At 33.0% G+C, this 26,989-nt stretch overlaps 3 protein-coding genes across 5 annotated transcripts; 2 read left to right on the top strand and 1 right to left on the bottom strand.

Annotated features, from left to right (window-relative positions):
- Positions 1-1,173: 1,173 nt before the first annotated feature.
- LOC123674902 (leucine-rich repeat-containing protein 15-like) lies at positions 1,174-6,846 on the top strand. 2 transcript variants are annotated; one of them, XM_045610046.1, is made up of 3 exons: positions 1,174-1,288; positions 4,248-4,341; positions 5,671-6,846. In XM_045610046.1, exon 3 carries the CDS (start codon positions 5,671-5,673, stop codon positions 6,598-6,600), a length of 930 nt encoding a protein of 309 aa, XP_045466002.1. In that variant the 5' UTR covers positions 1,174-1,288; positions 4,248-4,341; the 3' UTR covers positions 6,601-6,846. The 2 variants fall into 2 exon arrangements, with proteins under 2 accessions (XP_045466002.1, XP_045466001.1); XM_045610045.1 differs by lacking the exon at positions 1,174-1,288 and having other exon boundaries at positions 4,162-4,341.
- A 6,968-nt stretch (positions 6,847-13,814) lies between these two features.
- LOC123674900 (leucine-rich repeats and immunoglobulin-like domains protein 3) lies at positions 13,815-15,293 on the top strand. Its single transcript, XM_045610044.1, has 2 exons — positions 13,815-13,940; positions 14,237-15,293. The coding sequence occupies exon 2, from the start codon at positions 14,237-14,239 to the stop codon at positions 15,200-15,202; it is 966 nt and encodes a 321-aa protein (XP_045466000.1). The 5' UTR covers positions 13,815-13,940; the 3' UTR covers positions 15,203-15,293.
- A 4,949-nt stretch (positions 15,294-20,242) lies between these two features.
- LOC123674899 (toll-like receptor 3) lies at positions 20,243-23,860 on the bottom strand. 2 transcript variants are annotated; one of them, XM_045610042.1, is made up of 2 exons: positions 23,636-23,860; positions 20,243-21,983 (listed from the first exon to the last, which is right to left on the bottom strand). In XM_045610042.1, exon 2 carries the CDS (start codon positions 21,981-21,983, stop codon positions 20,538-20,540), a length of 1,446 nt encoding a protein of 481 aa, XP_045465998.1. In that variant the 5' UTR covers positions 23,636-23,860; the 3' UTR covers positions 20,243-20,537. The 2 variants fall into 2 exon arrangements, with proteins under 2 accessions (XP_045465998.1, XP_045465999.1); XM_045610043.1 differs by lacking the exon at positions 23,636-23,860 and adding an exon at positions 22,182-22,328.
- Positions 23,861-26,989: the final 3,129 nt, after the last annotated feature.

The raw sequence follows: 26,989 nt of genomic DNA, 5'->3' as shown, positions 1-26,989 counted from the left end.
TTCTCGCATCTCTTTAATGTTTTTATTCAGAAATTTCGACACCTCAAACAGTGAAAAATGTTGAAGAATTGTAGAACAATCTTTATTAAAATTGAGGATTACTTGGAACGTCTGCCTTCAGCAAAACAAATTGTCATTTAATGGCATAAACAAAATGAATACCTTCTGAACACTGCTTTTACTACTTTTTCGTTGATCTCTTGTTTCACCTCTTCAGATGTTATTCAATTAATACCGACAATTTTTTTCTGCCTTTTTCTTCTTTCAGCTAATTATTCATTGTATTCTGAACGAAAAGCATTATTATATTTATATATAAGCCACCATCATCCTTTCTACATGTTAGTAGAATGTGGAATGTTTAGAAATTCACTTTCACCTTCTGATAAATGTTTGAGTAGATTTTCATTATTATTTATATGATTGCTATACTACCAGTATCAAATGTAAAGGTTTCGCTTTATACTAGAGAACTAGGTAATCTTAGGTTTTTATTAGTAAGAGAACACTTTTGGGAGTCTGTTCCCATAATCTGTCAAGGTCTTTTTTTTGCTGAGAGGGGGGACAAAATCGAAAAAATAATGTCGCCAAGTATATATCATTAACTTTAGCAAAAATAAAAACTTATTCAACGTATGTCGGTTATGCAGGACAAGAAAAATTTTTAAAACATCAAATTTTTTCCGTAAGAAAACATTCAATAAATTTGTAATAATAATGAATAGAAAACACATAAATATAACATGCCTACAAAGTAATGACTCAAAAACAATTGTTGTGAAAGGGAAATAAAATCTTACCAAGGATCAGCGGCATCAACAATTAATTCTGTTTTGACATTAACCGACGACAACTATTCTAAATTCAACGTTGTCTCAATATCTCTATTTGTAATTGCAGAAACACCAGGAGTGGAAGGTTCATCGTCAACTATTGTGTCAGTATTGCTCACCTGCTCAGAATAAACGTTGGCTTTCTTTATGTTTCAGAAAAACATATCTAAAGTGTTCATTTGCTCATATCTGTAATGTGCGACAAACAGTTATAATAACGTATTTTGAACCAAATTACTAGTAATGAGAGCATTTTTTCTTGATTAGTCGATTGTATTGTCCTTACCTTAGGTATTCAGACAATTCAAAAATTTGGTCTTCATGGATAAAATATAATACAAATGAAACACATCAAACATAAACAGTACAGACAATTTTTCGATGCGTTCTTTGACAACTGCAATATCGAAATTGCGTGACGAGAATGATAAAAAAAAATCTTCAGAAATCATGGGGTGAGTGTGTACCTTCAGATATCGAATACAAAAATCACAGATGGTAATCAAGGCCACAAAGCGGATAGATAAAAAAAAATAATCAACGGAAATAAATCGGGAAGCGGAACATAGGAATACTAAACTCAAAAATATATTCTAAGAGACTGTTATGGGTAGGATTCCAAAAATAATAATCTGAAATTATTTACTAGGCACTCATCCAGTTTCCATTATTTGAATACCTACGTACCCAATCAACTCATATTACCAATAAAATTAATCAACTTCAAAGGCAAAATCGTGAAATAACAATCTAAAATATGGAATCTGGAAGGAGATTACATTATCGAATCAAATAATATATCCACATAATCTCATAGAATTTCTATTTCAATGAAAATTCATCTAACCTACCTAGCGTCCTCTGTGAGATAAACGTAGAAGCTACCCAACCCTTATCTGAGTTTATTCAACCCCTTCCGAAGGTTTCTGCCTACCATGTTTTGCAGACTAGATTTCTGTAATTTTGTAGTTTTTTAATATCACCAGAGAAGGAATTTATTAAATTCTATTGAAACTAAATGTCCTTTCGAAATGTAAATTATTCGGCTGGCCCTGTTTCCTTTTAAATAACAAAAATTGATTGGAATTTTAATAGATTAACGAATTTTGAAAACTCTTCTCATTGAGTTGATATTCATGAAAATTCCGACGTCCACATAAAAGTCCACATGTTGATTGATGTCTAATACTAGATCTCTTATTCAGTTTTTATCAGACCAAAATTTTGAATAAAATCTGAATAAAAAAGATAAAAAAAATTAAATTGAAAATACAATTAAAGAATATCCCTTTCGCGAGCATATCGAAAGAACCATTTCTTTAAATGGAAAAAATTGCATTGAACCGTGATGAGCGCACAGCCATTTGGAAACACTAGTAAAAAAATTAAGGGATACCTCTGCTATCCCTTCAAATTTGTCGCCTTAAGCTTCAGCCTACTCTGCTTGCTAGTAAATCCTCTACTGTACTGTTCCCCAACTATTGTACATGTTCGAATCTGAGAACAATTTACTGGAAGCTACATTTTGCACTTTATTTTTTCAATATACGGCCATTTGCTGCAGAGTTACCGCCTGTTGAAAATCATTTATTATTCGTTATAATTTTTGAGCGAAGACAAGCGCGAAAAACACCCCTTTAAGGTAGCAGAACCACTTTCCAATTTTTAAGTTTTTCAGGCCATAATTTAAGGCTTATTTTAGACTAATCTATTACGCTACTCAACATTTTTTGGCTCTCAAATTGACGGAGAAATCGCGTTGATATCTTGTTTACCTGGAAAGCAAAAAATTTCGTATTAGGATAATAAATTAGCCTGAATAGAGCCTATTATTATGGTATAATAAGATTTTCCATATACATATTCGATTTTAATTTTTACTTACTACTGGTATGAAATGAATGTAGTTGTAGGTACCAATGAGATCTCGATAATCTAAGAGCAAAAAATTTCGTGATAAGGTAATAAATTAGCCAGAATTAGCCTAAAATTACTATATGAGTTGAATTATTCTGGAGAGTTTCTTTACGATTGGTTCTGTTAACTTAACGGTAAATCTAGCAGAACCCAGGGTTGTTTTTTGTGAACATAAATTCAGAAATTTGATGATGGAATCAAACGTGAGACTAAAATGAGCCCAAAATTATGGTATCATCAGATTGACCATAAAAAATCAATTAGTTCGGTGGTTCTGATAGTTTAACGTTAAACTAGCAGCTACAGAACCCGCGATTTCTGCGATAATTTTGGAGCAATAATTTTTTCAATATGGTGATAAATTAGCCTAAAATTATGGCCTTAAAAATAATCAAAAATTCGAAAGTGGTTCTGCTGGCTTAAAAGGCGTGCAAATAACCAATTATAACCGCAGATATTGTTGGTCGTACCTTTAGTTTTAGCCCTTTAGGAATAACCACGACTAAAAAACTTCCGGTTTGATACAGGGTCCACCTTGAATGAAGTCCACCTTGAATGAAGTTGTTTATTTTTGGTAATTACCAATGATAACCAGGAAAGCAAGCACGTTATTCGCTTCAAATCGCTTTTGGTGTTGCATCTAGCTCCGGCAAAAATCCCTTCCATCAGGAAACTGAAATGTTGACGAAAACGCGAAAAATGACAAAATTATCAACACCCCTTGGATAGTGATAGAAAAACATGCATAAACTCTAATTTGTATGCTTATCTTCACAGACAACCAATTTACAGGGAAAGGTAATAATCTTTGAACTTTTGAGTTATATTAATTTCAAATAATCATGATGAAAAATGTTGATGGAACAAAACATACTGATGTCCAATATCCTTATTTTTTTAGTAAACAGTCCAAATTCAAAACATAGTCTTCTGTGGTTTCTATAAAAGAAATGTTGTCAATTTCTCAAGTGGCTCCTAATAAATCGACATGAATTGAAAATTATATTCAAACTCACCAACAAAAAATTGTTCAAAATGCCTGCAGTACACAAAATAAGGCTAATTTTTCAGGTGTAGCTGCATAACAATAAAAATTTTTTACTTCTTCAATCTACAATTTCTCCATTTGCCTTCGATATTTTCTCTGTACGCATCTCATAATTCGAATATTATTCAAATTTGATGAAGTGAATTCACCATAAACCTCCGGAAACATTTTTGATGGCTTGATCTTTATATATACTGCAAATTATCTCGTTCCTATTCAATACTTATTGTAAAGATTGCCTTTCATATGAAAAATCTATTGTTGACAATTTCAATACATGGTAAGCTTATATCTTTTAGTTGAACAACGAGATAGAATTCATTCAAAGTGATAAGTATATGATATGTGTGACTTTGAATGAACAAAACACCATTGGTTTCAGATTATTCATTCAGAAATGAGTGGATCGAATAACTGATTTCACTTGAACTGACCAAACGTTTTTTCAGTGCACCTCCCGAAGTTTGCAGAAAGGAATTCCCTCTGGATAGTTCATCCAACTTATGAACATAATACGTGAATCTCTTTTTGGGATATATCAAGGTGAGTCCAAAAGCGATATAATTTCTTACAATGCTAGAAAGTCATTATTAGTTTAGGAATAAACATCCATCAAATTCATCTAGGTCTTAATGACATTCATTGAACAGCTTTCATATTAAGGGTATACTTATTTGAAGAGTTTGGATATATTTGGTATACCAGCTTCTTCGATTAAATGTATGTCCGATTTTCTAATGTGTTTCTCATGTATGCGTTGTTTTTAATACAGGCTCACTAGTTCTTTTCAGTTGAAAAGATTTTCATGTTGATGTATAAAATAAGAAGAATTTTTTTTTCTACTGTGAGTATTCTATTGAATGACTTATCTGAATGTTAAACACACTAATTACCTTCTTTTTTATTTATTTCCATTTGCAGTTCATCAAATAATATCAGCATGATGAATGTGATAGATATAGTTTATGTTATAGTGTCTAATATATGTATATATCCTTCGTTAATATTCTCTAGCGCCAATCGCAGAAATTATACCTGCTTGGGAGTCAGGATGAAAGATTCACAAAGTCATAACTCCGAAACTACATATATAAGGTTAATTCACGCGATGGTCTATTAAATATTTATGGAAAACTAATCATGATTTTGTGCTGAAAATTCGCATGTTGGGGTTTGGGACGAAGATCTTTCTCCCTAAAATATTTTCAGATCCCTACAACTTCCGGTTATAACAGAAACAGGCTATTACTGCCTTATTCCAAATGGCATACATAATATGTTGTTGCTTTAATAGATAGCTTTTTTGATGACTATTTCAGCAATATGCTCAACGGTGTATGAGTTAATAGGATTCGTATGTAAAATTTATTGTCAACGAGTACTAACATTCTTTTAAATATTTTTACAGAAAAAGCTTTTTTCGGAAGAACCATTTTTGGTGACTCACTATGTATAAGAGACTTTGCGATAAAGAAAAATGCATTTGGATTTGTCCTAGCAATACATATTTTCAATTTCATAATTGTGTTGAGTTAAATTTACGAGATATAAATTGTTTTTATTTTACTTATCGCTTTCCATTAAAATGAATACTTGAAGAATTAATTTTTTATAATAGGATTTGTGGAAAATGAATTCCATCGTTATGAATTTTTATATGTAAAAGATTTTTCATCGAGATAAAGACAGATCGGTTAAACATCAATCTGTAGATAAAAATTATGATAGAAAAATTGAACAAAGATTATGGTGGAGGTAGATCTGGATCAATACTTTGCCAAGACTATCCTGTATAATTTTATGTAGTCAACTCACAAATTGAAACACAAAACTTATTGAATTCCATGAAAATCTAAACAATTTTCATTTCAGATGATGTGCTACCCTGTCATTCTACTTTTACCCATCGTCTACGCAACCTTCACGTCACCAACAATTTACGTGAAAAAATCACACGAGATAGATTTTACAGATATACTAGAACTGGAATATGAGAATTGTCCAACTGTTATCGAAATACACAACCTAAAAGAAAATTCTGAAATCTTCGATTTAGCATTTATGGAAGGTCTATGCAAGAACGTAGTTAACATGTTACGTATTAAAATCTCAGGAAATTTCCAAGGAATAGGAGAGGGTCTCTTCAATCACCTCTTGAAGCTGGAGAATTTCCAAGCGACTGATATGGACAGTCTTACAGAATTGAGCATAAGTAGTTCCAATTTGAAACATCTGGACTTTTCAAGAAACCACTTGGAGAAAATAGATATCGAATTCAAGGATGATCTGGTCCATTTGAACCTATCAAGGAACTTTTTGGAGGTACAAAACATCTATATGAATACTATGAGTCATCCCTTAAACCTTCAGCTGAGAACTTTGGACTTGTCCTACAACAGACTGACCAAAATTGACTTTTTCCTTTCGTTTTGGAACCTGCGGAATCTTCTCCTGAACAACAACAGGATAGAGCACATCAACCCAGGTATACTCCAAAAGTATCCTAATCTGGTGGTATTGAATTTAGCGCATAACAAGATACATGAATTAGAAAGTGGGATTTTCATCGGTTTATCTGAACTGGTGAATCTGGATCTTTCTTATAATAGTTTGAATGATATAAGCGTTCAAATCATCAACACATTGAAAGCGTTGGAGGAGTTGAATTTGGAAGGCAACATAATTGATAATTTCAAGTATAGTGAACTAGAACATAATATGGAAATACTTAAAATAAACGAGAATGATACTTATTTGCACGGGAAAAAGATTGATAATGACACGTTGGTCAGTTTTATGTGATTGATATATTCCTAATATTCATGACATTCTGAATTTTTAACTTAAGAAGATTAAAGAGTGAATATATTTTAGGAATTTATATTTACGATATCCATGAAATTACGAAATTTTCGCATATAGAAGATAGTAACCTGAAGCGATGGATTGGAATCGTTTCGACATATCGTTAATTTTTATTTCCATACTTAATATTGTAGTTTTATGTATTTTTATACCGCAAATATTAAATAAATAATTATGTTTCCAGTGAAATTCTTATGATTTCCTATTAATATCTTATGGCCTCATTGAATTTGATCTATTTGAGATACGTAAAAGCCAAAACAATGTTAATAAACTCGTATTGAAAAGAAGGAACATATGATATAATTCGGGATGAATGGTATAATGATAACATACGTGATATCATTGCTGATATTATATTATTATTTCAGGAACTACTTCATTAGTAGGTTTTCAAAACACGTATTCAATTTTTTGCTGGCTACTTTTTTCTTCAGTAATATCATGGTAAAACTAGTATGATATTTTCGTGCTTTTTCATAGAAACTAAAAATCTCTGTAGGATAGCAATATTCTTCACGAATATAAACTGACCTTTCATAATTCATATAATTAATTATGAGATTATTCCTTGAGGCAACTCACATCCCCTGATAATTGACATCTTCAAAAGTATATTAGTATTAACTATTATCATACAAGTTATCTCACAAATTCTTGTTTTTCTTCTTTATGAAGAACCAGGTTCTTTTATTTAGACATAAAACTATAAATTATTATATTCTGCTGATGTGATAGAATTGACTTTTATGGTTATCTTTGAGAATTATATCTTCACCTAGTGAGGTCACTGATCGAATGATGATGTTATGATGCTAGGTTATAAATAATAAACGAAAATCCATTAGGGACATGATGGCCTTCCTATTGACAAAATTTCTCTGATTTGTTGGTATATTTAAGGGAGTTGGTACTTCCTTGTCTTCGTACTTGGGATCTCCTTTGTTATTATTTTGGTAATGATCCACTTACCAACGCCGATACCTGATCTCCGCACTACTTATCTGCTATCTGATGCTTACATCAAATATTGTGTGCAGAACCCCAATTTCTGCAGCTCTGAGTATCTGAGGTATGATCATATTATGTCTGAGAAGTTGAAACACATGGGAGAAAAAGGTAGACATATTAAGAGTAGTTGGAAGAAATCTATTTTTTTGCTTGAAAAACAAGGCTTTAATTACCATAATTAAAATGAACGATATAGGTTTTGTTCGATAACTTGTTGCCCATATCAAAGAAGACCTCATTCCTATTGGAAAAATATTGAGGCAGTCGTGTCCCATCTATCATTCATAATAAATAAATAAGTCTCTTTTGAATATAAGGTGGATTCATAAGAACCTCCCAACCAAGCTCCCAGATCTTCTGACTAGTCACCATCGAGTTATGTGGCCTGGCGTTGCCATCATGCAACACAATTCCTCTCCTATAGGCCAAAGCTGTCGCATCTGGGTGATTGCTTCCATCAGGCGGTCCATAATTTGTATTTATAGATCTGGTAAAACCTTTTGAGTAAAAACAGGGAAATATTGGAGAAAACGGCAATTGAAACTAATATGGTGGAAGCAATTGAAAGAATATATGTTGTAAATTTGAGTACAAGAGATGGATTAAGACATGGAGGAGTGCTGAGTCGCATAGAGTATGTTTTTATATGAGATAGGTAATCGAGAGAAACAGTGGGCTACAGAAATATGAGAAGGGTTGAAATATTTCTCTGTGCTTTCGCGGATGATTGTATTAACAACAGGAACACGAGGAGGTGTAAAAAAAATATGGATGTTTGGAATAAAATATTGAGGAGATATGGTATGGAATTAAATAAAAAAAAGTCAGTTATTATGGTAATCAATGACGAGTGGGAAGATGAAATTCATTGCAATTCATAAGAGGGAGGTAACTTGGATGGTGGAGGCACTTGCATCGCATGGTAAGGAGAGACCGGTGAAACAAATATGGAAGGTGAAAAGGAGGCAAAACCGAGAAAAGGGAGAATTAAGTAAACGTGGGATGATATGGTCGAGGGCAAGATCAAGAAGAGGAGAGGAATGGTATGGTAGGCAGCAATTATGACATCGGATAGAGTGGAAAAGGTTCATTAACTTTAGATAAATTTATTTTATTTCCTTTGTTTGACAGTTATTTTTTTATACCACGTCCCACCATTAAACGGACACCACTGCGACCTTTGCTGCTTACGATCCAATCTCTTCCAACATATCTTAATTTCTGGTTATCTCTAACTTCAGGCACTTAAATCAGCTCACTCGTTCAATAATTTCATCATCTTGTTAACATCGAATTGGTGCCTTAGCTTCAACAATTGTTTCCGTTTTGTCCGTTGAAATCTAGATCTTGAAGTTCCTCGCAGCGTTATTCAGATGAAAAATTTATATCTGCAAGTCATGCTGCGAGTAGGCCGCCAGCAAAACATCATCAAATTCAATGATCTGGAGGAAAAATCGACCCAGTCTATAACCCAACTCAAGATTCTTGACGCTTGTAATGATTAAATTCCTGAGTCTTGTAATGATTTAATCCATGAGTATGTTGAACAACATTAGACTTAGTAACAACTTGTCTGATTCCATATGAAAATTTCAGGATTATGGTGTTGTCCGATAAGGCAGATGATCCACAGGTCAACTCCTCTCTGAAATATACCAAAAATGTGCATTTATCTTCTACCAATAGTTTTCCTTAACTAACTGTACCAAAACTTTTATCAAAGGTTAGGTTACACGGAAGAGAGTAACTCATATTCTCACATATTCTATAAACTTTTTTTGGCTAAAAAATTCGGAATTCTCATGTGAATTCAAGTTTATGAAAAGAGACACATTATTAGGTTTTATAACTAATGAAATATGTTCGAGATAATAATGATATACAAGACATAATCAAAATCAAGGTTTGATACGAAAATAATGTAGACATAAATTCATAAAAAAATGTACAAAGCAAAATGAATATCACACTAATGATCTATGTCGTGAACCACTTTTAATAATTAGATACTACAAAGGACACCAACATTGTAAATTTCAAAATAAAGACTTAAAATGAGAAACTCCCTCATGTAGATCTTTTTATGGCCAACTTGAAAGTGTAATCAGAGATTTCACCCAAATATCAGAGTTCTTTCTCATTTCTATTCTATGTTTGCAGTACAATTCATTACATTAAATGTCCCTGAGAATTAATTTTTTGCATCCGTACCTTTCGGATGCCCCAAACACAAAAATCTAAAGATATGTGAGATCTGATGAACGTGAAGGCCAAACTCTTGGACCATTTCTTCTCATCCATTCTTTCTGAAAAGACATAATTCAGATGAAAACAACGGTATTAATAATGTTGAAAAATGACAATACCAGAATTTGCGTGGAAATTTAACAGAAAAACGTGATGCTATGGAAGGTGAGTACCAATGAATGGTTAAACTTTTTTGGTGCTCATCAGTATCGCATAACCCAACTTCGATGATGACCAAATGAAAATAGAGGCTATTTGATTGAAATCCATATGCGTTGATGGTAGGTATCTATACTTGGTATCCAAAAACCTAAGATCAATATTTTATTTCTCCTATTCACGGTGTGTCGTACACACTCATATTGATGATTGAAACAAAAAAGGAGCACACTTAAATGAAAAAGCAATGGTAAACTTTGTTGTTTAGACGGTGAGTGTCGCATTAACGCATATAAAATTGAGTGTTACTGCTGCCTCGCATTTAAAACTTCTGTTTTCATTCAGTTGCCATCGATGAGAAGTTTGGGTTATGCGATACAGATACAGATCAGCTCAAGAAAACTGAAACCCATCTGTTACTACACCTTCGGTGGCTTCATGCTGATGTACTAGAGATTTTAGAGTAAATTGGCAGCGCAATAGAAATAATGAGAAAGGCATCCTTCAAATCATGAGTATAAACTTGTTGCAAAAGATTACTAGCGTTAACATTTCTACTATTACAAAACAAAAGTGGAGCTTGTTCTTTGAAAACGTTAAGTTCTTGTCAAAATTAGACCGAGTTCAAATCTTGCTCTCAATCTTGTTTTGTTTTTTTCCTAACCTGCTTTATGATTCTGAAATTTTTCACTTAACATATTCAAGATTTCACTGTCATTAGGAAAACCAAAAATCATGATTTATGCTGATAGCACAACCAAACCTTATTCTCATCCCTAGACGACCATCTGAAAGATCTGAGCGTGAAGACCTTCATTAAAATGGAAAATCACGCAAACCCTTTAATAAGGAAGGCTTGCGACTACGATGAAAAAGCTTCTAGAAAACACAAACGACCGAAGATGGCACTTCTCTTGGAAGTGTGTGTTAAAGCCAAAACCTTACTGGCACAGAGATTGTGTAATGATTACACAAACTTTCTCAGTCGCATATTGCCACCTGCTAGAGCAGAATCAAAATAGCTCACCAGAGGTGAATTATATTGAGATGGAGCAGTAAAAGGCTATTAGCCTGACTGCAAAAGAGAAAGAAGTTCTAAGTTTCTAAACCTTATTTTCATTTCCGATAAGATTCGATCAAATATCATTTTTGTTTCCTTATAGAAAAAAGTTGAACAGGTTGAGGATTTCTTGATTCGTCATCGAACATCTCATTAAATTGTTTTTTGCACCTTGAGTTTCACTTATTTGGCAGAAAGCACTTTCTGCTAAATTTCTGAGCAAATGGCTCAGCTTATTTTATTCAGGAGAAAAACCTTCACACATTTTTTGTGAAGTTTTCATAAGAACCATAAGACATCAGAATGCGAAAAGGTTGTATCATCCCCTTTTTGAATTTCGATATCCATACCTGATTCATTTCGCGGAGGATATTTACCAAAAACATAATATGTTTTTCAGTTTAGAAAAACTTTGAAATGGATGTTGATAGATAACTGGTGACCCATAGTCCACACGGTGGTTATAGTTAGAATACTATCATGATTCGAAATAGATATGATATTATCATATGGAAATTTTTATACATACAATATCTACTAATAATTCGCATAAATAAAATATGTTTGCGTTAGATCCTCAATTCTAAGTATATTGAGTGTTCGACATTCATTTAAGAAAAGAAGTATTTATTATTAAGCAACAAATCTAAAATATTCATACTTTGACAAACACTTGAATCGAAATTATGATTAGGTATTTGATCATTTTTTCCGAGTTAAAATTCATGAGATAAGATTGAAATCTGTAATTCTCAATAAACATAAGTTTTGTCGTTTACCTACTTCACATCAATCTAGGGTAATGAGATTAAAATAAAATAGGATCGGAGTAGCCGAAATATTTAATTAAATCGTTGGGAGAGTAATTTTTTCTGTGATACTCATTATTTGACATAATTAGAATAGCTTACGTTCTCATCAAATTGTCTCCATCATTTTATTACACGCTTTCGCATAATTTTGAAATTTCATCAGGAATTTTATATTGCGCCTACGCAACAGTTAACCAACCGACAATTAGGTGAACATTGTTGTAATATTTCAATTAGAAATCAATAGAATACAGATAGTTTTCAATCAGAATATCTTTATTAGATAATTTCCCTCATTTTTCAAATGAATGTTGTTCATGTAAGTGAAATAATTGTAGGATCTGTTTCATCGTATTCAAACGAGATAAATGTTATTTTAATAAATCCCATCGGATACATCCCAGCTTTTCCCACAGTTATGAAATTTTCATAATTCAGATGACAGACTTTTGCATGGATCTTGAAATTTTTTTTTATAAATACTTGCAAGATCTTGAACGCTGTAGGATCTTTTGGTACTGACATACAAAGTAACATTTTCGATATTCTGCTTAAATTTCCAATGGTTCTGACAAACGAACGGACAAAAGTATTTATCTATTAAGTACTTGACTTAACATCGAAAAACATTTCACTTGACAACAAGCCAAGTCTTGAATATCAAGTCAAGCCGTGAATCCTTAAATTGGATCAAACTGGAAATCAACTCAAGTTCAAGTCAAGTAGTAATTTTTCATTGTATTTATTAATTAAGTACTTGACTTAACATCGAAAAACTACTACTTGACTTGAACTTGAGTTGATTTCAAGTAAAGCTCAAGCTACTTGGCTTTGAGCTTGAGCCAAGTAGCTTGAATATCAAGCCAAACAGTGAGTTCCTACTCCAATTAAAAAACACCTTATATATACTTGCAAAATCTCAATTTGATCGAACAAACAAATAAAGTATTATTCTCTTTATTTTTCTGTAAATATGATCATCTGAAAATTTTGATTTCATTGTTATTTTATATCTGAGTACGCCCAAAATATCGCAGACGTCGGTTTTCTGGTCACGTTTTTAATTTGACGACGAATTCGTCATCAGTAAGTCGAACTTCGGAAAGCTCAATTTTTTAATTTCCATTCAAAATACACGGTAAATTTCACACTTTGGTTTATTCCATCTATCGATCCAAAAAAAAAATGAAAGAATTTCAATAACTATCCATGATTAAAGATCTTAATATATCAAATAGTTTTGAAGTAAATTCTTATCAAGATTCCAGAACAGGGCAAGATGAGAAAGGATAGGCTTCTTGAGACAATATTCCGACTACTACTTCATCATACGACAGCATTGCTATTTACCATTATTTTATTACCTCTCTATGATTCCTCCAGACCAATATTTATAGACACCAAACAATGACACATGTGATATTTCGAGCCCCAATGTAGGTTATTTTTATTAATGAATTTCCAAAGAGGAATAAAAAGAAACCATATCACTCAAAATGTTTTGTTGCTCGAAATCAGCCTATACTTCTTGCTTTTTAGTTAAGGATTCAAGCCTGCTTTGATTATTTCAGATACTGAAACATAATATTCAAACAGCAAATTTAACAAATAATCAAATTTAAATTTTTTCAAATCTGAAAAAAATTAATACCTCTGAAATGAATAGTTCAACTAGGTGACTAAGAAACGATAAGACCAAATATGCAACATGAATCGAAAGAATTACTTAAAAATAAAACAATAGCTCAAATATAATACCTGATCCAATAACACTTATTGTATTCGACTAAGCCAAACAAAAAATTGTATGGAAATTATCACCTCTTGTTTCTTTATCGAAATAACGTAATTTCTGAAGGTTTTTCCGTTTGGTAAAAGTTATATCTTGAGAAGTCTCATTTTACTGAGGTAATCCTATTCTTAACTCCTTAGAGAACTCATTACAAAAATATTGGATAAGTTCAGTTTCATTTCCTTTTCGATCAACTGTAAGTACTTCAATGAAGAATTTTTCATTCATCACAAGAACTCATCAGATGTGCTGATTTAAGCACTGATTGATGTAATATGATCGTTGTAAAACATTGCAATAATTTCATTAATCATTCTCAAATATATCCAAACTGTTTTGCTTCGAAAGAATTTTGCTTTGAATTGTCGCTTTAGACCTTGGTTAAAACTTGTAATTCTCACAAATTATTTCCATATCATCACCAAGCTCAAATAGAAGTTGACGGGTCGATTGCCACTCTATTAACTCCGAATTTCTGGTATACCATTCCAGATGATGCCACATCGAATGTACTGCACCTCTTTCATCGTTTTTACATTCTGCATGACAACTTCCGGAAGGAAGCATAACTTTGAATTCACTGCCATTGGTGAGAAAGATTATCAGTACTGCCCCTCCGCCCTGGAAGTTGAAAACACCAAAACAGAGGAATTCCTAGATATAGAATATCTAGATGGCTTGTGCAAGAATGTGGTAAGTGTTGCTAGAATGAAAGTATCTGGTAATTTCCATGGCGTAGCAGAGGCACTTTTCAATAAGCTACCAAGACTCGAAGATTTTCAAGGAAATGACATGGAGAACTTGACAGATATTACTATTGGTACATGGAATCTGAAGAGCTTGGATTTCTCCAGGAACAACTTGGAGAAAGTAACTATAGAATTCATGGATGAACTCATGAACCTAAATCTGTCTCATAACCTTCTGACCGATGACAGCATAATGATGACCAGTATGAGACCTCCCCTATCTTTAAAAATGAGAGTTTTAGATCTTTCTTACAATAAACTTACCAAGCTAGACACATTGTATCCCTTCTGGAATCTCAAGAAGTTCATTTTGAATGACAATCAGATCACTAGCATCAAACCAGGAATACTGCAGAGATATCCTAACTTGGTAACACTGAACTTGGCCAGAAACAAAATCCTGAATCTTCCCAACGGTATGTTTACGGGACTTATACACTTGGTGAACTTGGATTTGAGCTATAACCAGTTGACTAATGCCAATATAAAAATCATCAATTCCTTGCGAAGTTTAGAGTTCCTAGACATGATTGGTAATGACATTACCGTTTTTGACTACGATGATTTGGATCACCATTTGGAGATATTGAGAATCAACGAATACCACACTTATATTCATGGTAAACGTGTAAATATAAAGAATAAGGAAAATAAAATCATCACCACAACTACAGAAATCAGCAGTTCAATGTTTACTTATCTGAAATAATTTTCCATAATTATTTTTTTGAATGGTTATTGTTGTGAATAGTTATATTGCTATATTTTTTCATACAATAAAGACTTTTATTATTTACCTACATTTTGTTGATCGTTGTGGCAATCCCTCTTTCAGAAAAAATTTTTCCTCATCGAATTTATTGTTTTGGAATGATCAGGAATAGAAATTTGAAACGCTTAAAGAGGAGATTTTGTTAAATAATGTAATTTCTTAATTTTGAATTGAGAAATCAAATGACATGCCCTGAACTGTTTTGTCTGTCGGAAAGATCTTTTCAAATCGATGTTCAGAATATTAAAATTCGATTCCATATAAGGAAACATGTATATCAGAATAGATGATTATAATTCAGAAAAAAAATTGTATTTCAGAATAGTTAAATTAATTTCAGAAAAACGAAGTTAAATTTCAGATTAGGAAGTTGGAATTCAGAAAAACATAGTTGTAATTCATAATAGTGAACTGAACTTCAGAAATAGCGAATTACATTCCAGAAAAGAGAAATTCTATTTCAGAAGTTACCAATTCAATTTCTGGTAATATAATATGTAATTCATAACAGTACCGAATGTGAGGTACCAGTGCAATATGCAACACCGGTTATACATATACAGGGTGGCCATTTGAAAACGAAACAGACGAGATTACAGACGAAATAAAGTTTTTCGATAGAAATGCTCGGACAGGTCGATTTCTGTTTCGAGGAGGACAACTTAAGATGTAGGTTACGGACGCATAGCGCTTCAACCCTTGCTGCTACAACCCCCACCCCCAATTTTTGAATGGGGAAGATGGGGTGAGTGATACCTAAATTTAAAGGTATTTTTATACTGATTTCAGCACAGTAATTGTTTTTTCATTTTATGCATTAGTTCTCGAAATATTCATGCGTTAGTTAGTTAGGAAGGAAGCCACAGTCATGGTTGTTTTGAAGCTCAAAATGTCGAACACTACAAGTGCCATGAAAACACCAGTTCATTTTCAAATACTTAGTTAAGAATATTTCGAGAACTAATGCATAAAATGAAAAAACAAATACTGTGGTGAAATCCGTATAAAAATACCTTTCAAATAAGGTATCACTCACCCCATCTTCCCTATTCAAAATTTGGGGGTGAGGGTTGTAGTAGCAAAGGTTGAAGCGCTATGCGTCCGTAACCTACATCTTAAGTTGTCCCCCTCGAAACAGAAATCGACCTGTCCGAGCATTTCTATCGAAAAACTTTATTTCGTCTGTAATCTCGTCTGTTTCGTTTTCAAATGGCCACCCTGTATATATATGGCTACCGGGAGATTGTGTTATTGAAGGAAACGAAAAAGCCAATTCTGTACTATTCCAAGCCAATGAACCTGCGAAAAGAGCATCAAGGTTAACGCCTGTTGGTCCTGATCCTTTTTTTGGCTTGGAAAAGACTGATAAGGCAGCAGTGGCAACAAAATAAAATTCTGGGGGAACAGTCCGGATCTTGCTCACTTGCTCACACAATTTGTGGTGCTCTCACCGACCTATAACAGGAAGCTCTTGAAGCTATCACGAGCTTAGCTTCGGGTAATGGTGGGACTGCTGACAGGACACCGTCAGTGCAAATACCTTTTGTACCACATGGATATTAACCCCACTTTCGGACTAGCCTGTAGAGTCAAAAAGTCATTTAAGCTCCTGTGCTTATTTCTGTCGATTCCGTCAAAATTTAAATCAAAATTCACAAGAATTATCGACCGATCAAGCATTATTGACTCACCTCACACCTGTAGAATAGAACTTGCTGAGCTGGGCAGAATTGCCACCCCTCACGAAATGTAACGCGAATCATTTGTTTCGCCGTTTCACCCTGAACGCCGGCTCTGGGTTCATCTCATTAGGTAGAATGCACACGACGGACGTTTAGCGAACTACTAATTTGTAGGTTGAAATGAATCAGTAACGAGATCAGTAATGAACTTGACCATCTAAAATGTCGGACCTACATAAAAGTTGCAGCATGCATAGTTTTTTACCGACCTGAAAGTCGGAGGGACAAATTCAGATGTAGTTTTTGTTCATTACAGATCACATGACCGACAGTTTTCCCGATACAGTGATGCCGGGTTTTATGATTTTCTCCTAGAATGGGGGAAATTTTATATTATGTATTTGAACCTTAGGAAATTCAATCTTATTTGAAAACTTGTTATAGGCTTGGAAATGATTTTATGATAGTTGAAATACTTTTCTGGATATTTATGTAGGGATTCAGAAAGAATATGGAATTGGTCTTTCAATAAACGCCGTCTGATAACTAGATGCAACTGAAATGATCTGTTTCCTTTTTTTATATAAATAGCTAGATTAGGACGATTAGGTAGATTTTTCATTTCAAATTGAATTTCGCAGAAAGAAAACATGAAATAAAATAGTATCATTAGGTTATTTACAGCTATGAAATAATCCGAAATTCATTAGAAATTTCTTGGTTTCAATTTGAAAAGTCTGTTTTTTTGTATAATTTCCAGATTATTAGGCGAGTTGTTGAAGATTTGAATGCATATAGGATGGATTTTTTTTTATTGATAATAACTTGTACTGTGAATAATTTATATTGGACGTTCTTATTGTACGTGAGTTTGGTGTCATTTCTAAGAAAATCTACTCTGTTTTCATGTAGGCGGATACAGGAGAAATGAAAATGGAAAAAAGACTTTTTTAATTTTTATGTGAATTTGGTACTGTAGACCAACCCCTTGAAGAAATCCTGGATGCGCCCCTGTCTCATGCAAATAAATTGTTAGCAATCCCAATGAACTAAACTTACCTCTGCAGGAATCCCATATGTATTCAAGAATATTTTAAGTATTATTTTCTGGCTTATGAATTCTGATTGTATAGTATATCCAAAGTCACTTGAACTAGTCCACAAAAACGCATAGTCAGATGTCCTTTTGAAGTCGATACCGCGATCCGCTAAATACTGGGGTTTATTTGGAAGTATTGTTAGGCAATGAATTCCTGGCCACAAATAAATTTCTGGAAACTTGGACAACCCTTGTATAATCGAAATATTCTGGTTTCCTCCAAGTGACTTTGGATTTACTATATCTACTGATGTACTCACTCCCCAAAATATAACATATATTAATGAATATTTATAGTTAGCATAATATGAAACTGTTAGTACATTTTTATAAATGTACTGTGTGTGCATCACTTTGAAGCCAAAGATCATCTTATTCAGTTTTTTCAACAGATCATCAATATGTGTATTCCACTTCATAAATTCGTCAATTTCTTTTCCTAAGAATAAGAATACGTATAAATCTTCAATGAAGTGAATCAATATACAAGCTCTCACAAGTCATAAAAAATATAGTTTTTCTGAACTGAATTTGCAGTTGAATATTGAGGATGAGAACTATGGTTGTGCAAACTAAATTTTAATAATGAAGACAGATGGCATTATACTTCAGTGTGTAATATATTTATGTGAGAACTGATTGATTGCGACATAGAGACCAGTTCCATAATCCATGGGAAAGTGCTCCTTTCGGTAAAGACCGATTTATTTAAAAGTTATATAAAATTATTACTTGGTTATCATCCATTGTTGTTTAATAAATAAAAAAAATATTGGGAATATTTGACACTATTTTATTCGATTGTTTAATTTTTAACAACGCCGACGTTTCGAAACAGTTCGTTTCTTTTTCAAGGCTAATTTATTTATTTTTTAGCCTTGAAAAAGAAACGAACTATTTCGAAACGTCGCGTTGTTATAAATTAAAGAATAGAATAAAAGCGTTTCCAATATTTCCAATATTCGTTTTATTTGTTATATAAAATTTGAAATTTTGTTGACAAAAAAAAATTATGTAATATTCCGGATTTAGAGAAGTGTTGGTGTTTTTCAAATGAGACACCCTATATATTACTTCATTACAATTATGAAATGAACAAAAATCGATTATATCTCGAAATAAATCAAAATTATTTACATATACAGGGTGTTTCCTAAACATGCGGCTAAAATTCAGGGGGTTGTTCCTTGGACTATTCTAAAAAATATTTTGTCCTTTGATGATTTTTGAAAAACCTATTTGTGTCGAAAATACAGGGCGAACAACATTTTTCATATTTTTAAAATTAATAATAAACAACCCCCTGAATTTTTGCCGCATGTTTAGGAAACACCCTGTATATCAGTTGTCCCATCAAAAGAATATAAGTAGTCAAAAAGCTCAATATCTCTCAAATGGATAACATTTTTGAACAACCGGTAATGGGATGCTTTTCGACAAATCTGCGGCTGAAAAACAAGGGCTGAAAAACTGAAAAAAATAGAGTGTCACATTGAAAAAACCACAATCCTCCTCAATATCTCTGAAACAGTAATTAATTTCTATGATCATATAATCTATAAAGAAACGTTTTAAAATGTTTCAAATATCTCAAACAGAAACCAAGATATAGCAAAATATTTGAAAAGGTCATTTTTCTGAAACACCCTGTAACTCGAAAACGATCCATGATCTCTGATATCTTATTATCCAAAAAAAAAAATCGGAGGTCCTTGAAGATTTTTTTCCCTTATAGTTCTTGAGAAGCTATCAGTGAGCATCAAATTTGGGATACACTCTGTATAGACAGATCGACGGCCTGGCATCAAGCGGCTGTCTATTGTCTTTCCTCTTATAGCTCATCGAAAGCGCTAATATACATAAGTATATTATCAACACATTGAAGTAGCAATTGTTTTCAATTATCAATATTGAGATATTAGGCTCAACTTTTGCATTATGACTTTTTTAGATGTACCTATACATCTCAAAAAGCACTTTATTTTCTGAATCTACAATTCCGTACAAAAACATCTATCTATAAATATTCAAGAGATTTAATTCAGAATCAATGATAAGTTTTTTATTGCCTACATCATCACTTTCAATTGATTTTAATGACGAACCAAAAAAAAAACGTTATTAAGGTCAAGAATTATGGTACCCAACATTTACCGGTAAGAATTTTTATCTCTGCGATGACAAAAAAATCCCAAATTATCTATAATTTTTATTCAATTTAACATTGATTACACTCGTGATACACAAAATTAATTTCTCTTACAAAGAGAATACATGGAATTATTGTAGGTACCCATCAATCACAATTATGCAATTAGCTAACTGACTTCCTCTTTCTGATCCACAAACACGTCATTCAATTGGATGCGCCATCAACAACGTTATTATTTAAAATCAATTTATAATTTCTAAATTCGCGTGGTAATCAGATCCATTTTCTGATCACCGGATAATTGGAAATAATTTGATATCAAGGTCTTATGACATCATATCAACGGTGATCAACGTTCTCTAAGTTGAGTAGGTTCATCCTATACTTCTTCGAACTTCGACTTCTTCTTATTATTGCCACTATATTGAAGACCATCAAGAAAACGAGTACCATTATTAGGCAGAGACAGAATTTCAGAAGGAAGAGTATATCTTCATATTCTGTTTCTATGTGAGACGTCTTGGGAATTATTTTGTCTACTGCTACCTTAAGGTTATCAGGATCTATATTAGAAATTTCCAGAACCATATCGCTTAAGGTTTCATTCAGTTCATCTAGTTTAGAACTGATGATGGCCACATCGTCGTACATTTTTTGCATGATATTATTTTCCATGCTCTCGGTGTCCTCAATTTTGTTCTTGGAGGAGTCCTTCGAATTAATATATTTAATTTTTCTTTTGTTTTCAGGTGGTACGATTGCAGATACGTTGTGAGACAACTTTTTATCGTTAATAGTGGTATGAAAATGAGACTGCGGTATTGAACGTCTTGTGACATGCTTTTTCATGGTTAAGCAGCATATTCCACTGGAATTTGGTGCAACGAAACATTTCTCATTGTTAACATTCCCCGAAAAATGCATACAATTAAGTGAATAATGAGTCATTCTTACAGTCCTTAAATCAGGATGATTTTCAATGAGTTCTTTGTAGTTGAAGTCTTTAATTTCATTCATGTTCAAATCCACGGTTTGCAGATATTTCATTGTAGGTACCAACAAAAATTCTATTGTGACAATGTTGTTATTGGAGAGATCCAAAAGTTTCAAATTTTCCAAAGAACAAAACAAGCATGTATTTAAGGATGATAACTTATTGTGAGATAAATTGAGAGCGATCAAATCTTTCAGTTTGAAGAAAGTATTAGGAGGTACAGTCTTGATTTGGTTCCAACTTAAATTCAGGTCCTTCAGCTTCTGTAGTGAAGAAATAGTGACAATATTTCTTAATATATTGTGTGAAACATCCAAAATTTCCAGATTGGGAATTTCTTCCTCCACTGGTGTTAAGTCGATATCCATCAATTTATTATATGATAAATTAAGAATTTTCAGATTTTTACGGATAAGTAATCTAAACTTTCGTATCTTGTTTTTCGATAAATCTAAAGTTCTCAAATTTGAAGAACTTAGGTTCATCACGGTAAAATTTAAATTACTAGCATCGACAGTCTCTATTTTCGGCAACTTTTCAAATAAATCTGACTCCAAGTCCTGGAAGTTTATTTCGATCATCAATTTCTGTTTGCTCCTGATATTGGTGCATGCTTTTTTTAGGAGTGAATAATTCAAGATTGTCTTGTAAGCCGCTGGAATTGGTTGACAATTGCTTCCGGGTATTGTGAAGATCCTATCTTCTACATCTTTCTGGAGGATCGAAGATGTAAATGCACCATAAATCAGAAAGAAAAGCAAACTTATCCTGTGCAGCACATGACTCTTCATCTGAAAAAAATTCAAATTAAATTCAAAACATGTTCATATTCATGGTACGAGATTAAGTGAAATAATTGAAAAATTGTCATAATAATATATGAAATTATAGTGCTTTTTTGTGAAAACTTTTTAAACATGGGTTTCGAGAGTGATCTGAATTCTCACTACTACTAAAATTTGTTAATTTTCCATATTCTATGTACCTACTCAAACTAATCATCTATTCGAATAAGGGTGGGTTTCATAAGACTTTGATTGACTGGTCAACTCATCGATTGTAATTTGAAATCTATGGAAGTGTTAAGATGTCTAAAAACATGGTGTATGAACTCGTCAATTTTTGAATGAAATGACGTTCGACCAAAATTGAGAATATAAGTTTTATTTCGTGGCTATGTCATACTTGTCATTTCGATCTTTTTTCCTTTGATTTTGATAGGATACATCAATTAAACCCCGATCCTGGACAATCAAATCGATGTGTGACCGAGTATGATCGTGCAAAGTCGTGAAACAAAACACAAAACGTCTATTAGAATGAATTCAAATATATGAAATAGAGAGAGAGAGAGAGAGAGAGAGAGTTTATTGGTGTTTATTCACATTACATTGGTGTTGATAATACAATTTCGAGAATTGCATACATAGGTCATAACTATAATGAAAGATAATATGTACAAAATGGCACAAAACTCATAAATAATAAATAACAATAATCTTAATTTGTTGATAGCGCTACCTACAGTTGAGCTTAACTTATATTCTCAAAATTGGCAAAACAAAATCTAATCAGTCCATACACCAGGTTTTCAGACATCTTAGGAAGTGTCAAGGAAGAACTGAAATTGAACTTAGAAATCATTTGATCAAGCAAATCAATACGATTGAAGTTTTATGAATTCCACCATCAATGAACTTGCCTTGATGAAGTCTTAACTTTTAGAGGAAATGTTGGCTCAGTCCAAATTGATCACCTGATTTCAATGTAAGTTGAACTACAACATTTCGATGTGTGTATTAATCAATACTTCATTAAATTTTTCAACAGATGTCAGTTAAATTCTCATTTTATACGTTGACACTACCGTTTATCCTATGTCAACTCTCGAGTTGAGATTTGCAACTGCCAGTGTTAGTAATGCAAAAGTCGCTGACGGATATGAATTCAAAAAAATCATAAGATTTGAAGAATTCTACCTAATCAAGAAATTAATTTCTAATTCTCGTACAAAAGGCCATTTCTAATACTTGTCTGTTTTCTACTCCAGTGCCTTCGGCAATTGTATTAGAAATAACTATTTGAGTGTTAAGTTTTATTGCCAAAATGGTAAAAATAACAAGACTTTGAAAGCTAGTTCAAAATTCGTTGTTCACTTAGTTTCAATCGAATTGAACTTCATAAACATATTTCGCATGAACTGAAATTTTTAGCGTACTTCAGGAGGAAGCTGGGAATATCAACTCATTGAATCAATATCAAAAATGAAATTTGGATTTTGAGTATTCTGAAAAAGAATTTATGTATAACCTATTTGAAGCATCATAATATAGCTCATACCAATAAAATTCCCATAAAATTTTCTACGGAGATTATTGATAAGAAATACATCAGTATTTGATGTCCTACTTGAGAAAAATGAATTAGAATTGAAAAAACTCACATTAATATCACTTTTGAGGAGTAAAAGGAGCTCTAAAAGTAATGACACACTCAGTTTAGTTGAATCGACTGCATAAATAGCTCATTCCAAAAACTAGCCTTCATGTATTTCGACTCTCCCACTCTTTGCACGTGATATAATAATTCCATAAGAAACTTATTCAACGAAAGTATGGGTTCATTGTTCACGGTTCGCTCTTCGATCAAATGTTGATTGGTGTTCTAATATCTGATGAAATATGATACGGCTTCAATATCGAAGAAATTGTTCTGCTTTAGGAAATTAGTTCCAAGAATTATTTTACAATAATCATTCAATTCATAAATATTATCTTCAAAGATAATCATATTACGGAACTATTATTATCTGCTAGGAAATCTATCAATATTTTCAATCAAATGCGAAGCGGACTGAGACAAAAACCGAGAGTTCATAGTTCAATTGTTTCCTAATTTTTTAACCCTGATACTCCTTGATTATCAGAGCTACTTCTTTAGCATAAACAAGCAAATCCAAGAAGCCTCAATCGGTTCCGTGCATTATTGAATATTCACTTGAATGGTACAGCACTTTACATGATCCATCTTCATTAACTCTGCTTTGCAAAATTTTTTGAATTTCAAAACAAGTTTTTATTTCTAACGAGAACGCAAAAATGAGTTGTTCCTATGTCAAGGAGCACGAAATGAATGAATTATCAAAAGATATTATTTCAGTACTGAAAAGACAATAGGTAATTCTCCTCGATGCGAGATAATTCCGAATGAACAATATAATGAATAAAAATTATCAGAAATGAGTTTTGAGATCCAAAGGTTTTTTTACCACTAATTAAGGGTTCATATAACATATCACTCCATAATTTCTTCACAGTGTCTGTATTTTTCGAATTTTGAGCCAGAAATGGTCTCAAACGTTAGTGTTTGGTAAATTGATAACGAATCCGTTCTCAAATTCGTTTTTTTTCGTCTGTCCGGCCTTAAACATAATAACTGCCAAACGAAAAAAGGTAGAAACGTTTTTCTCTTTTGAACTGGGTTCTTTAAAAATTTCGTGTCTATTATTTCTGAAACTGCAAGTACAATCGAGATGAGAATTTGTATTTCAATGACTATCAGGAAAAATTTAATTAGGAGTTACGTACGACATTTCATGTTGATCGCTTAATCTGAACCATAGCAAAATGAAGAAGAATATCAAAAAAACAAAAAAAAATGCTCAATATTTCCGAGATCACACAGGTAATAAAATATCCCCTTGCCTACGTCTCGCAAGTCATAAAAATTTGCATCCAGTTAACTGTAGATATCTTGTTCGATCTTGTGCCTCCTGAATCCAATTTCCAGCTTCTCTTGATGCCATATGTCCACCGTCTAGGGTGTAGGTCTCATGTCTTAGTCTCCACACCACAAGTCATTTTGTCCATCCTACATCGCTCATTCTCGCCACATGTCCAGCCCAGTTCCATTTGAGCTGAAAAATAGCCTCCACTGCGTCCCTTACTCCTGTTCGGTTCTTTATGGTTCGGTTTGGTATTCTATCTCTGTGATTACCTTCCAGTATTGGCCTTTCCATTCTATGTTGCATCACATGAATTCTGCAGATGTTTTTTTGGTTAATGTAAGTGTCTCTGCTCTATACATGAGAACAGAAAGAACACATTGATTCAAGACCTTCTTCTCTAAGCACATTGGGAAAAACCTTCCTCTTGAAGCACATTGGAACATCATGTTCTTAGAATATGTCTGAGTTTACCGGATGCGGTCCACGACAAACCTATTCTTGGTTGATTTTCGTCGGTCTGGTTATCTCTACAGATGCCAATTTCACGACCCCAATATTTGTAAAAATGCACTTGTTTTAAGTCAATGTTGTTAATCTTTTGAGGACTACTCAATACCAAGTTTGTCATGAATTGTCTGTTCGATAAGTTTATATTTGAACTGAATTTTTCAGAGACATCATCAAGCTCATCCAGCATATATTGTGCTTCTTCTATGTTATCAGTTATAAGCACAACATCATCTGCAAAACATAAATGAATTAGCCATTCACAGTCGATGCTCATTCCTGTGGAACCCCAGTTTATCTTTTTCAGCATACTCTCTATCAACGCAACAAATAATTTGGGTGGAAGTGTATCGCCTTGTCTTATCCCTTGGTCGATATTTTTTCAGTGCTTTGATCAGTTAATATTCTGACATTAGCCTTGGTGTCATTATTATGTATTGGATACTTTTGAATAGTAAAATCCACAAGCATTAACGTTCTATTATACACGATACATTTCTCGATTGGAACTCTGATTGTCGGAAGGTGGTCATTTATTCCGAAACTTGATTGAGATCCTACCTGTTCTCTCGAAAGGAAGAGGTTATTTTATTTGTCAAACCCTTCGATAGTATTTTCGTGAACAGCTTGCATATGTGGTTAAGGAAGCTGATCGGTCTGTAATTCGTAATGGCTGCATTATTCCACTGTGATGGTGTTATTCCTCCTTCGAGACATTTATTGAAGAGAACTTTTAGAGCTTCGATTATTTTTGGTCCTCTTTCTTTGATTGACTTCATTACTAGTTCATCCTCGTCGAAGGTCTATTATTTTTCATCTCTATGGGCACTCTTCATTTCGCTCATAGTAAATTTTGGAATCTCTTCTGATCCCTGGTTTTGTATTTTTGGGAGATCGACTTCGATCACTTGATGTATAAAGTTCTTGATAGAAACGTTTTATTGAATTTAAAATTTCCCGTTTCTATGTCACTACGTTTGCGTGTCCATCTCTGATCTGCTGTATCTCTTCTCTCCCCATCGTAGCGTTCCTCAATAACTCAAAACCTCTTTTCTCCTCTATAACTCTTTTCCTCCTCTTTAACCCTTTTCATTTTTCAAACAGTCCTTTTTGCTTCCTTATTTTCCTATATATATTCTTCGTGTTCCTTCTTTGTTTCATTTAGTGTTTAGTCCTTTGGTTCAGTTTTTGTTCTTTCACTTCTTTCGGGCAGGATTTTTCAATCGCCGCTTTTGTGAAGTCTCTTATGTTCTCGTATATTTCGTCCACTGTCATCTACTTTTCAGGTTTTTTTTTTCTTTTTCTTTTGAGTATCATGCTGGTTATTTCTTTCTTTATATTCAATTATTTTTCGCCTCTTACAATACGGTGGTCGCTTCCTATCGAAAACTTGTTCAAGGCTCTTATGTCGTTGATTAGGCTTTCTGCTGCTGATTATGAAATCTACAGAGTTTTTTATTCTGCCATCTGGAATAACCTACCTTCATTGCTTGCTGTTTCTTTTCTTGAAGCAGATGTTCATTATATACAGATTGTTGATTGAGCAAAATCTACAAGTGTATC

The sequence above is a fragment of the Harmonia axyridis genome, chromosome 3 (genome assembly GCF_914767665.1).
Source record: "Harmonia axyridis chromosome 3, icHarAxyr1.1, whole genome shotgun sequence".
Lineage (NCBI taxonomy): Eukaryota > Metazoa > Arthropoda > Insecta > Coleoptera > Coccinellidae > Harmonia > Harmonia axyridis.
Note: the sequence above shows the minus strand (reverse complement) of the source record. Positions and strands in the feature narration are given on the sequence as shown.

Excerpts from the sequence above, each read along its gene's own strand:
- LOC123674902 (XM_045610046.1), top strand. The coding sequence starts at position 5,671 with ATGATGTGCTACCCTGTCATTCTACTTTTACCCATCGTCTACGCAACC.
- LOC123674900 (XM_045610044.1), top strand. The coding sequence starts at position 14,237 with ATGATGCCACATCGAATGTACTGCACCTCTTTCATCGTTTTTACATTC.
- LOC123674899 (XM_045610042.1), bottom strand. The coding sequence starts at position 21,983 with ATGAAGAGTCATGTGCTGCACAGGATAAGTTTGCTTTTCTTTCTGATT.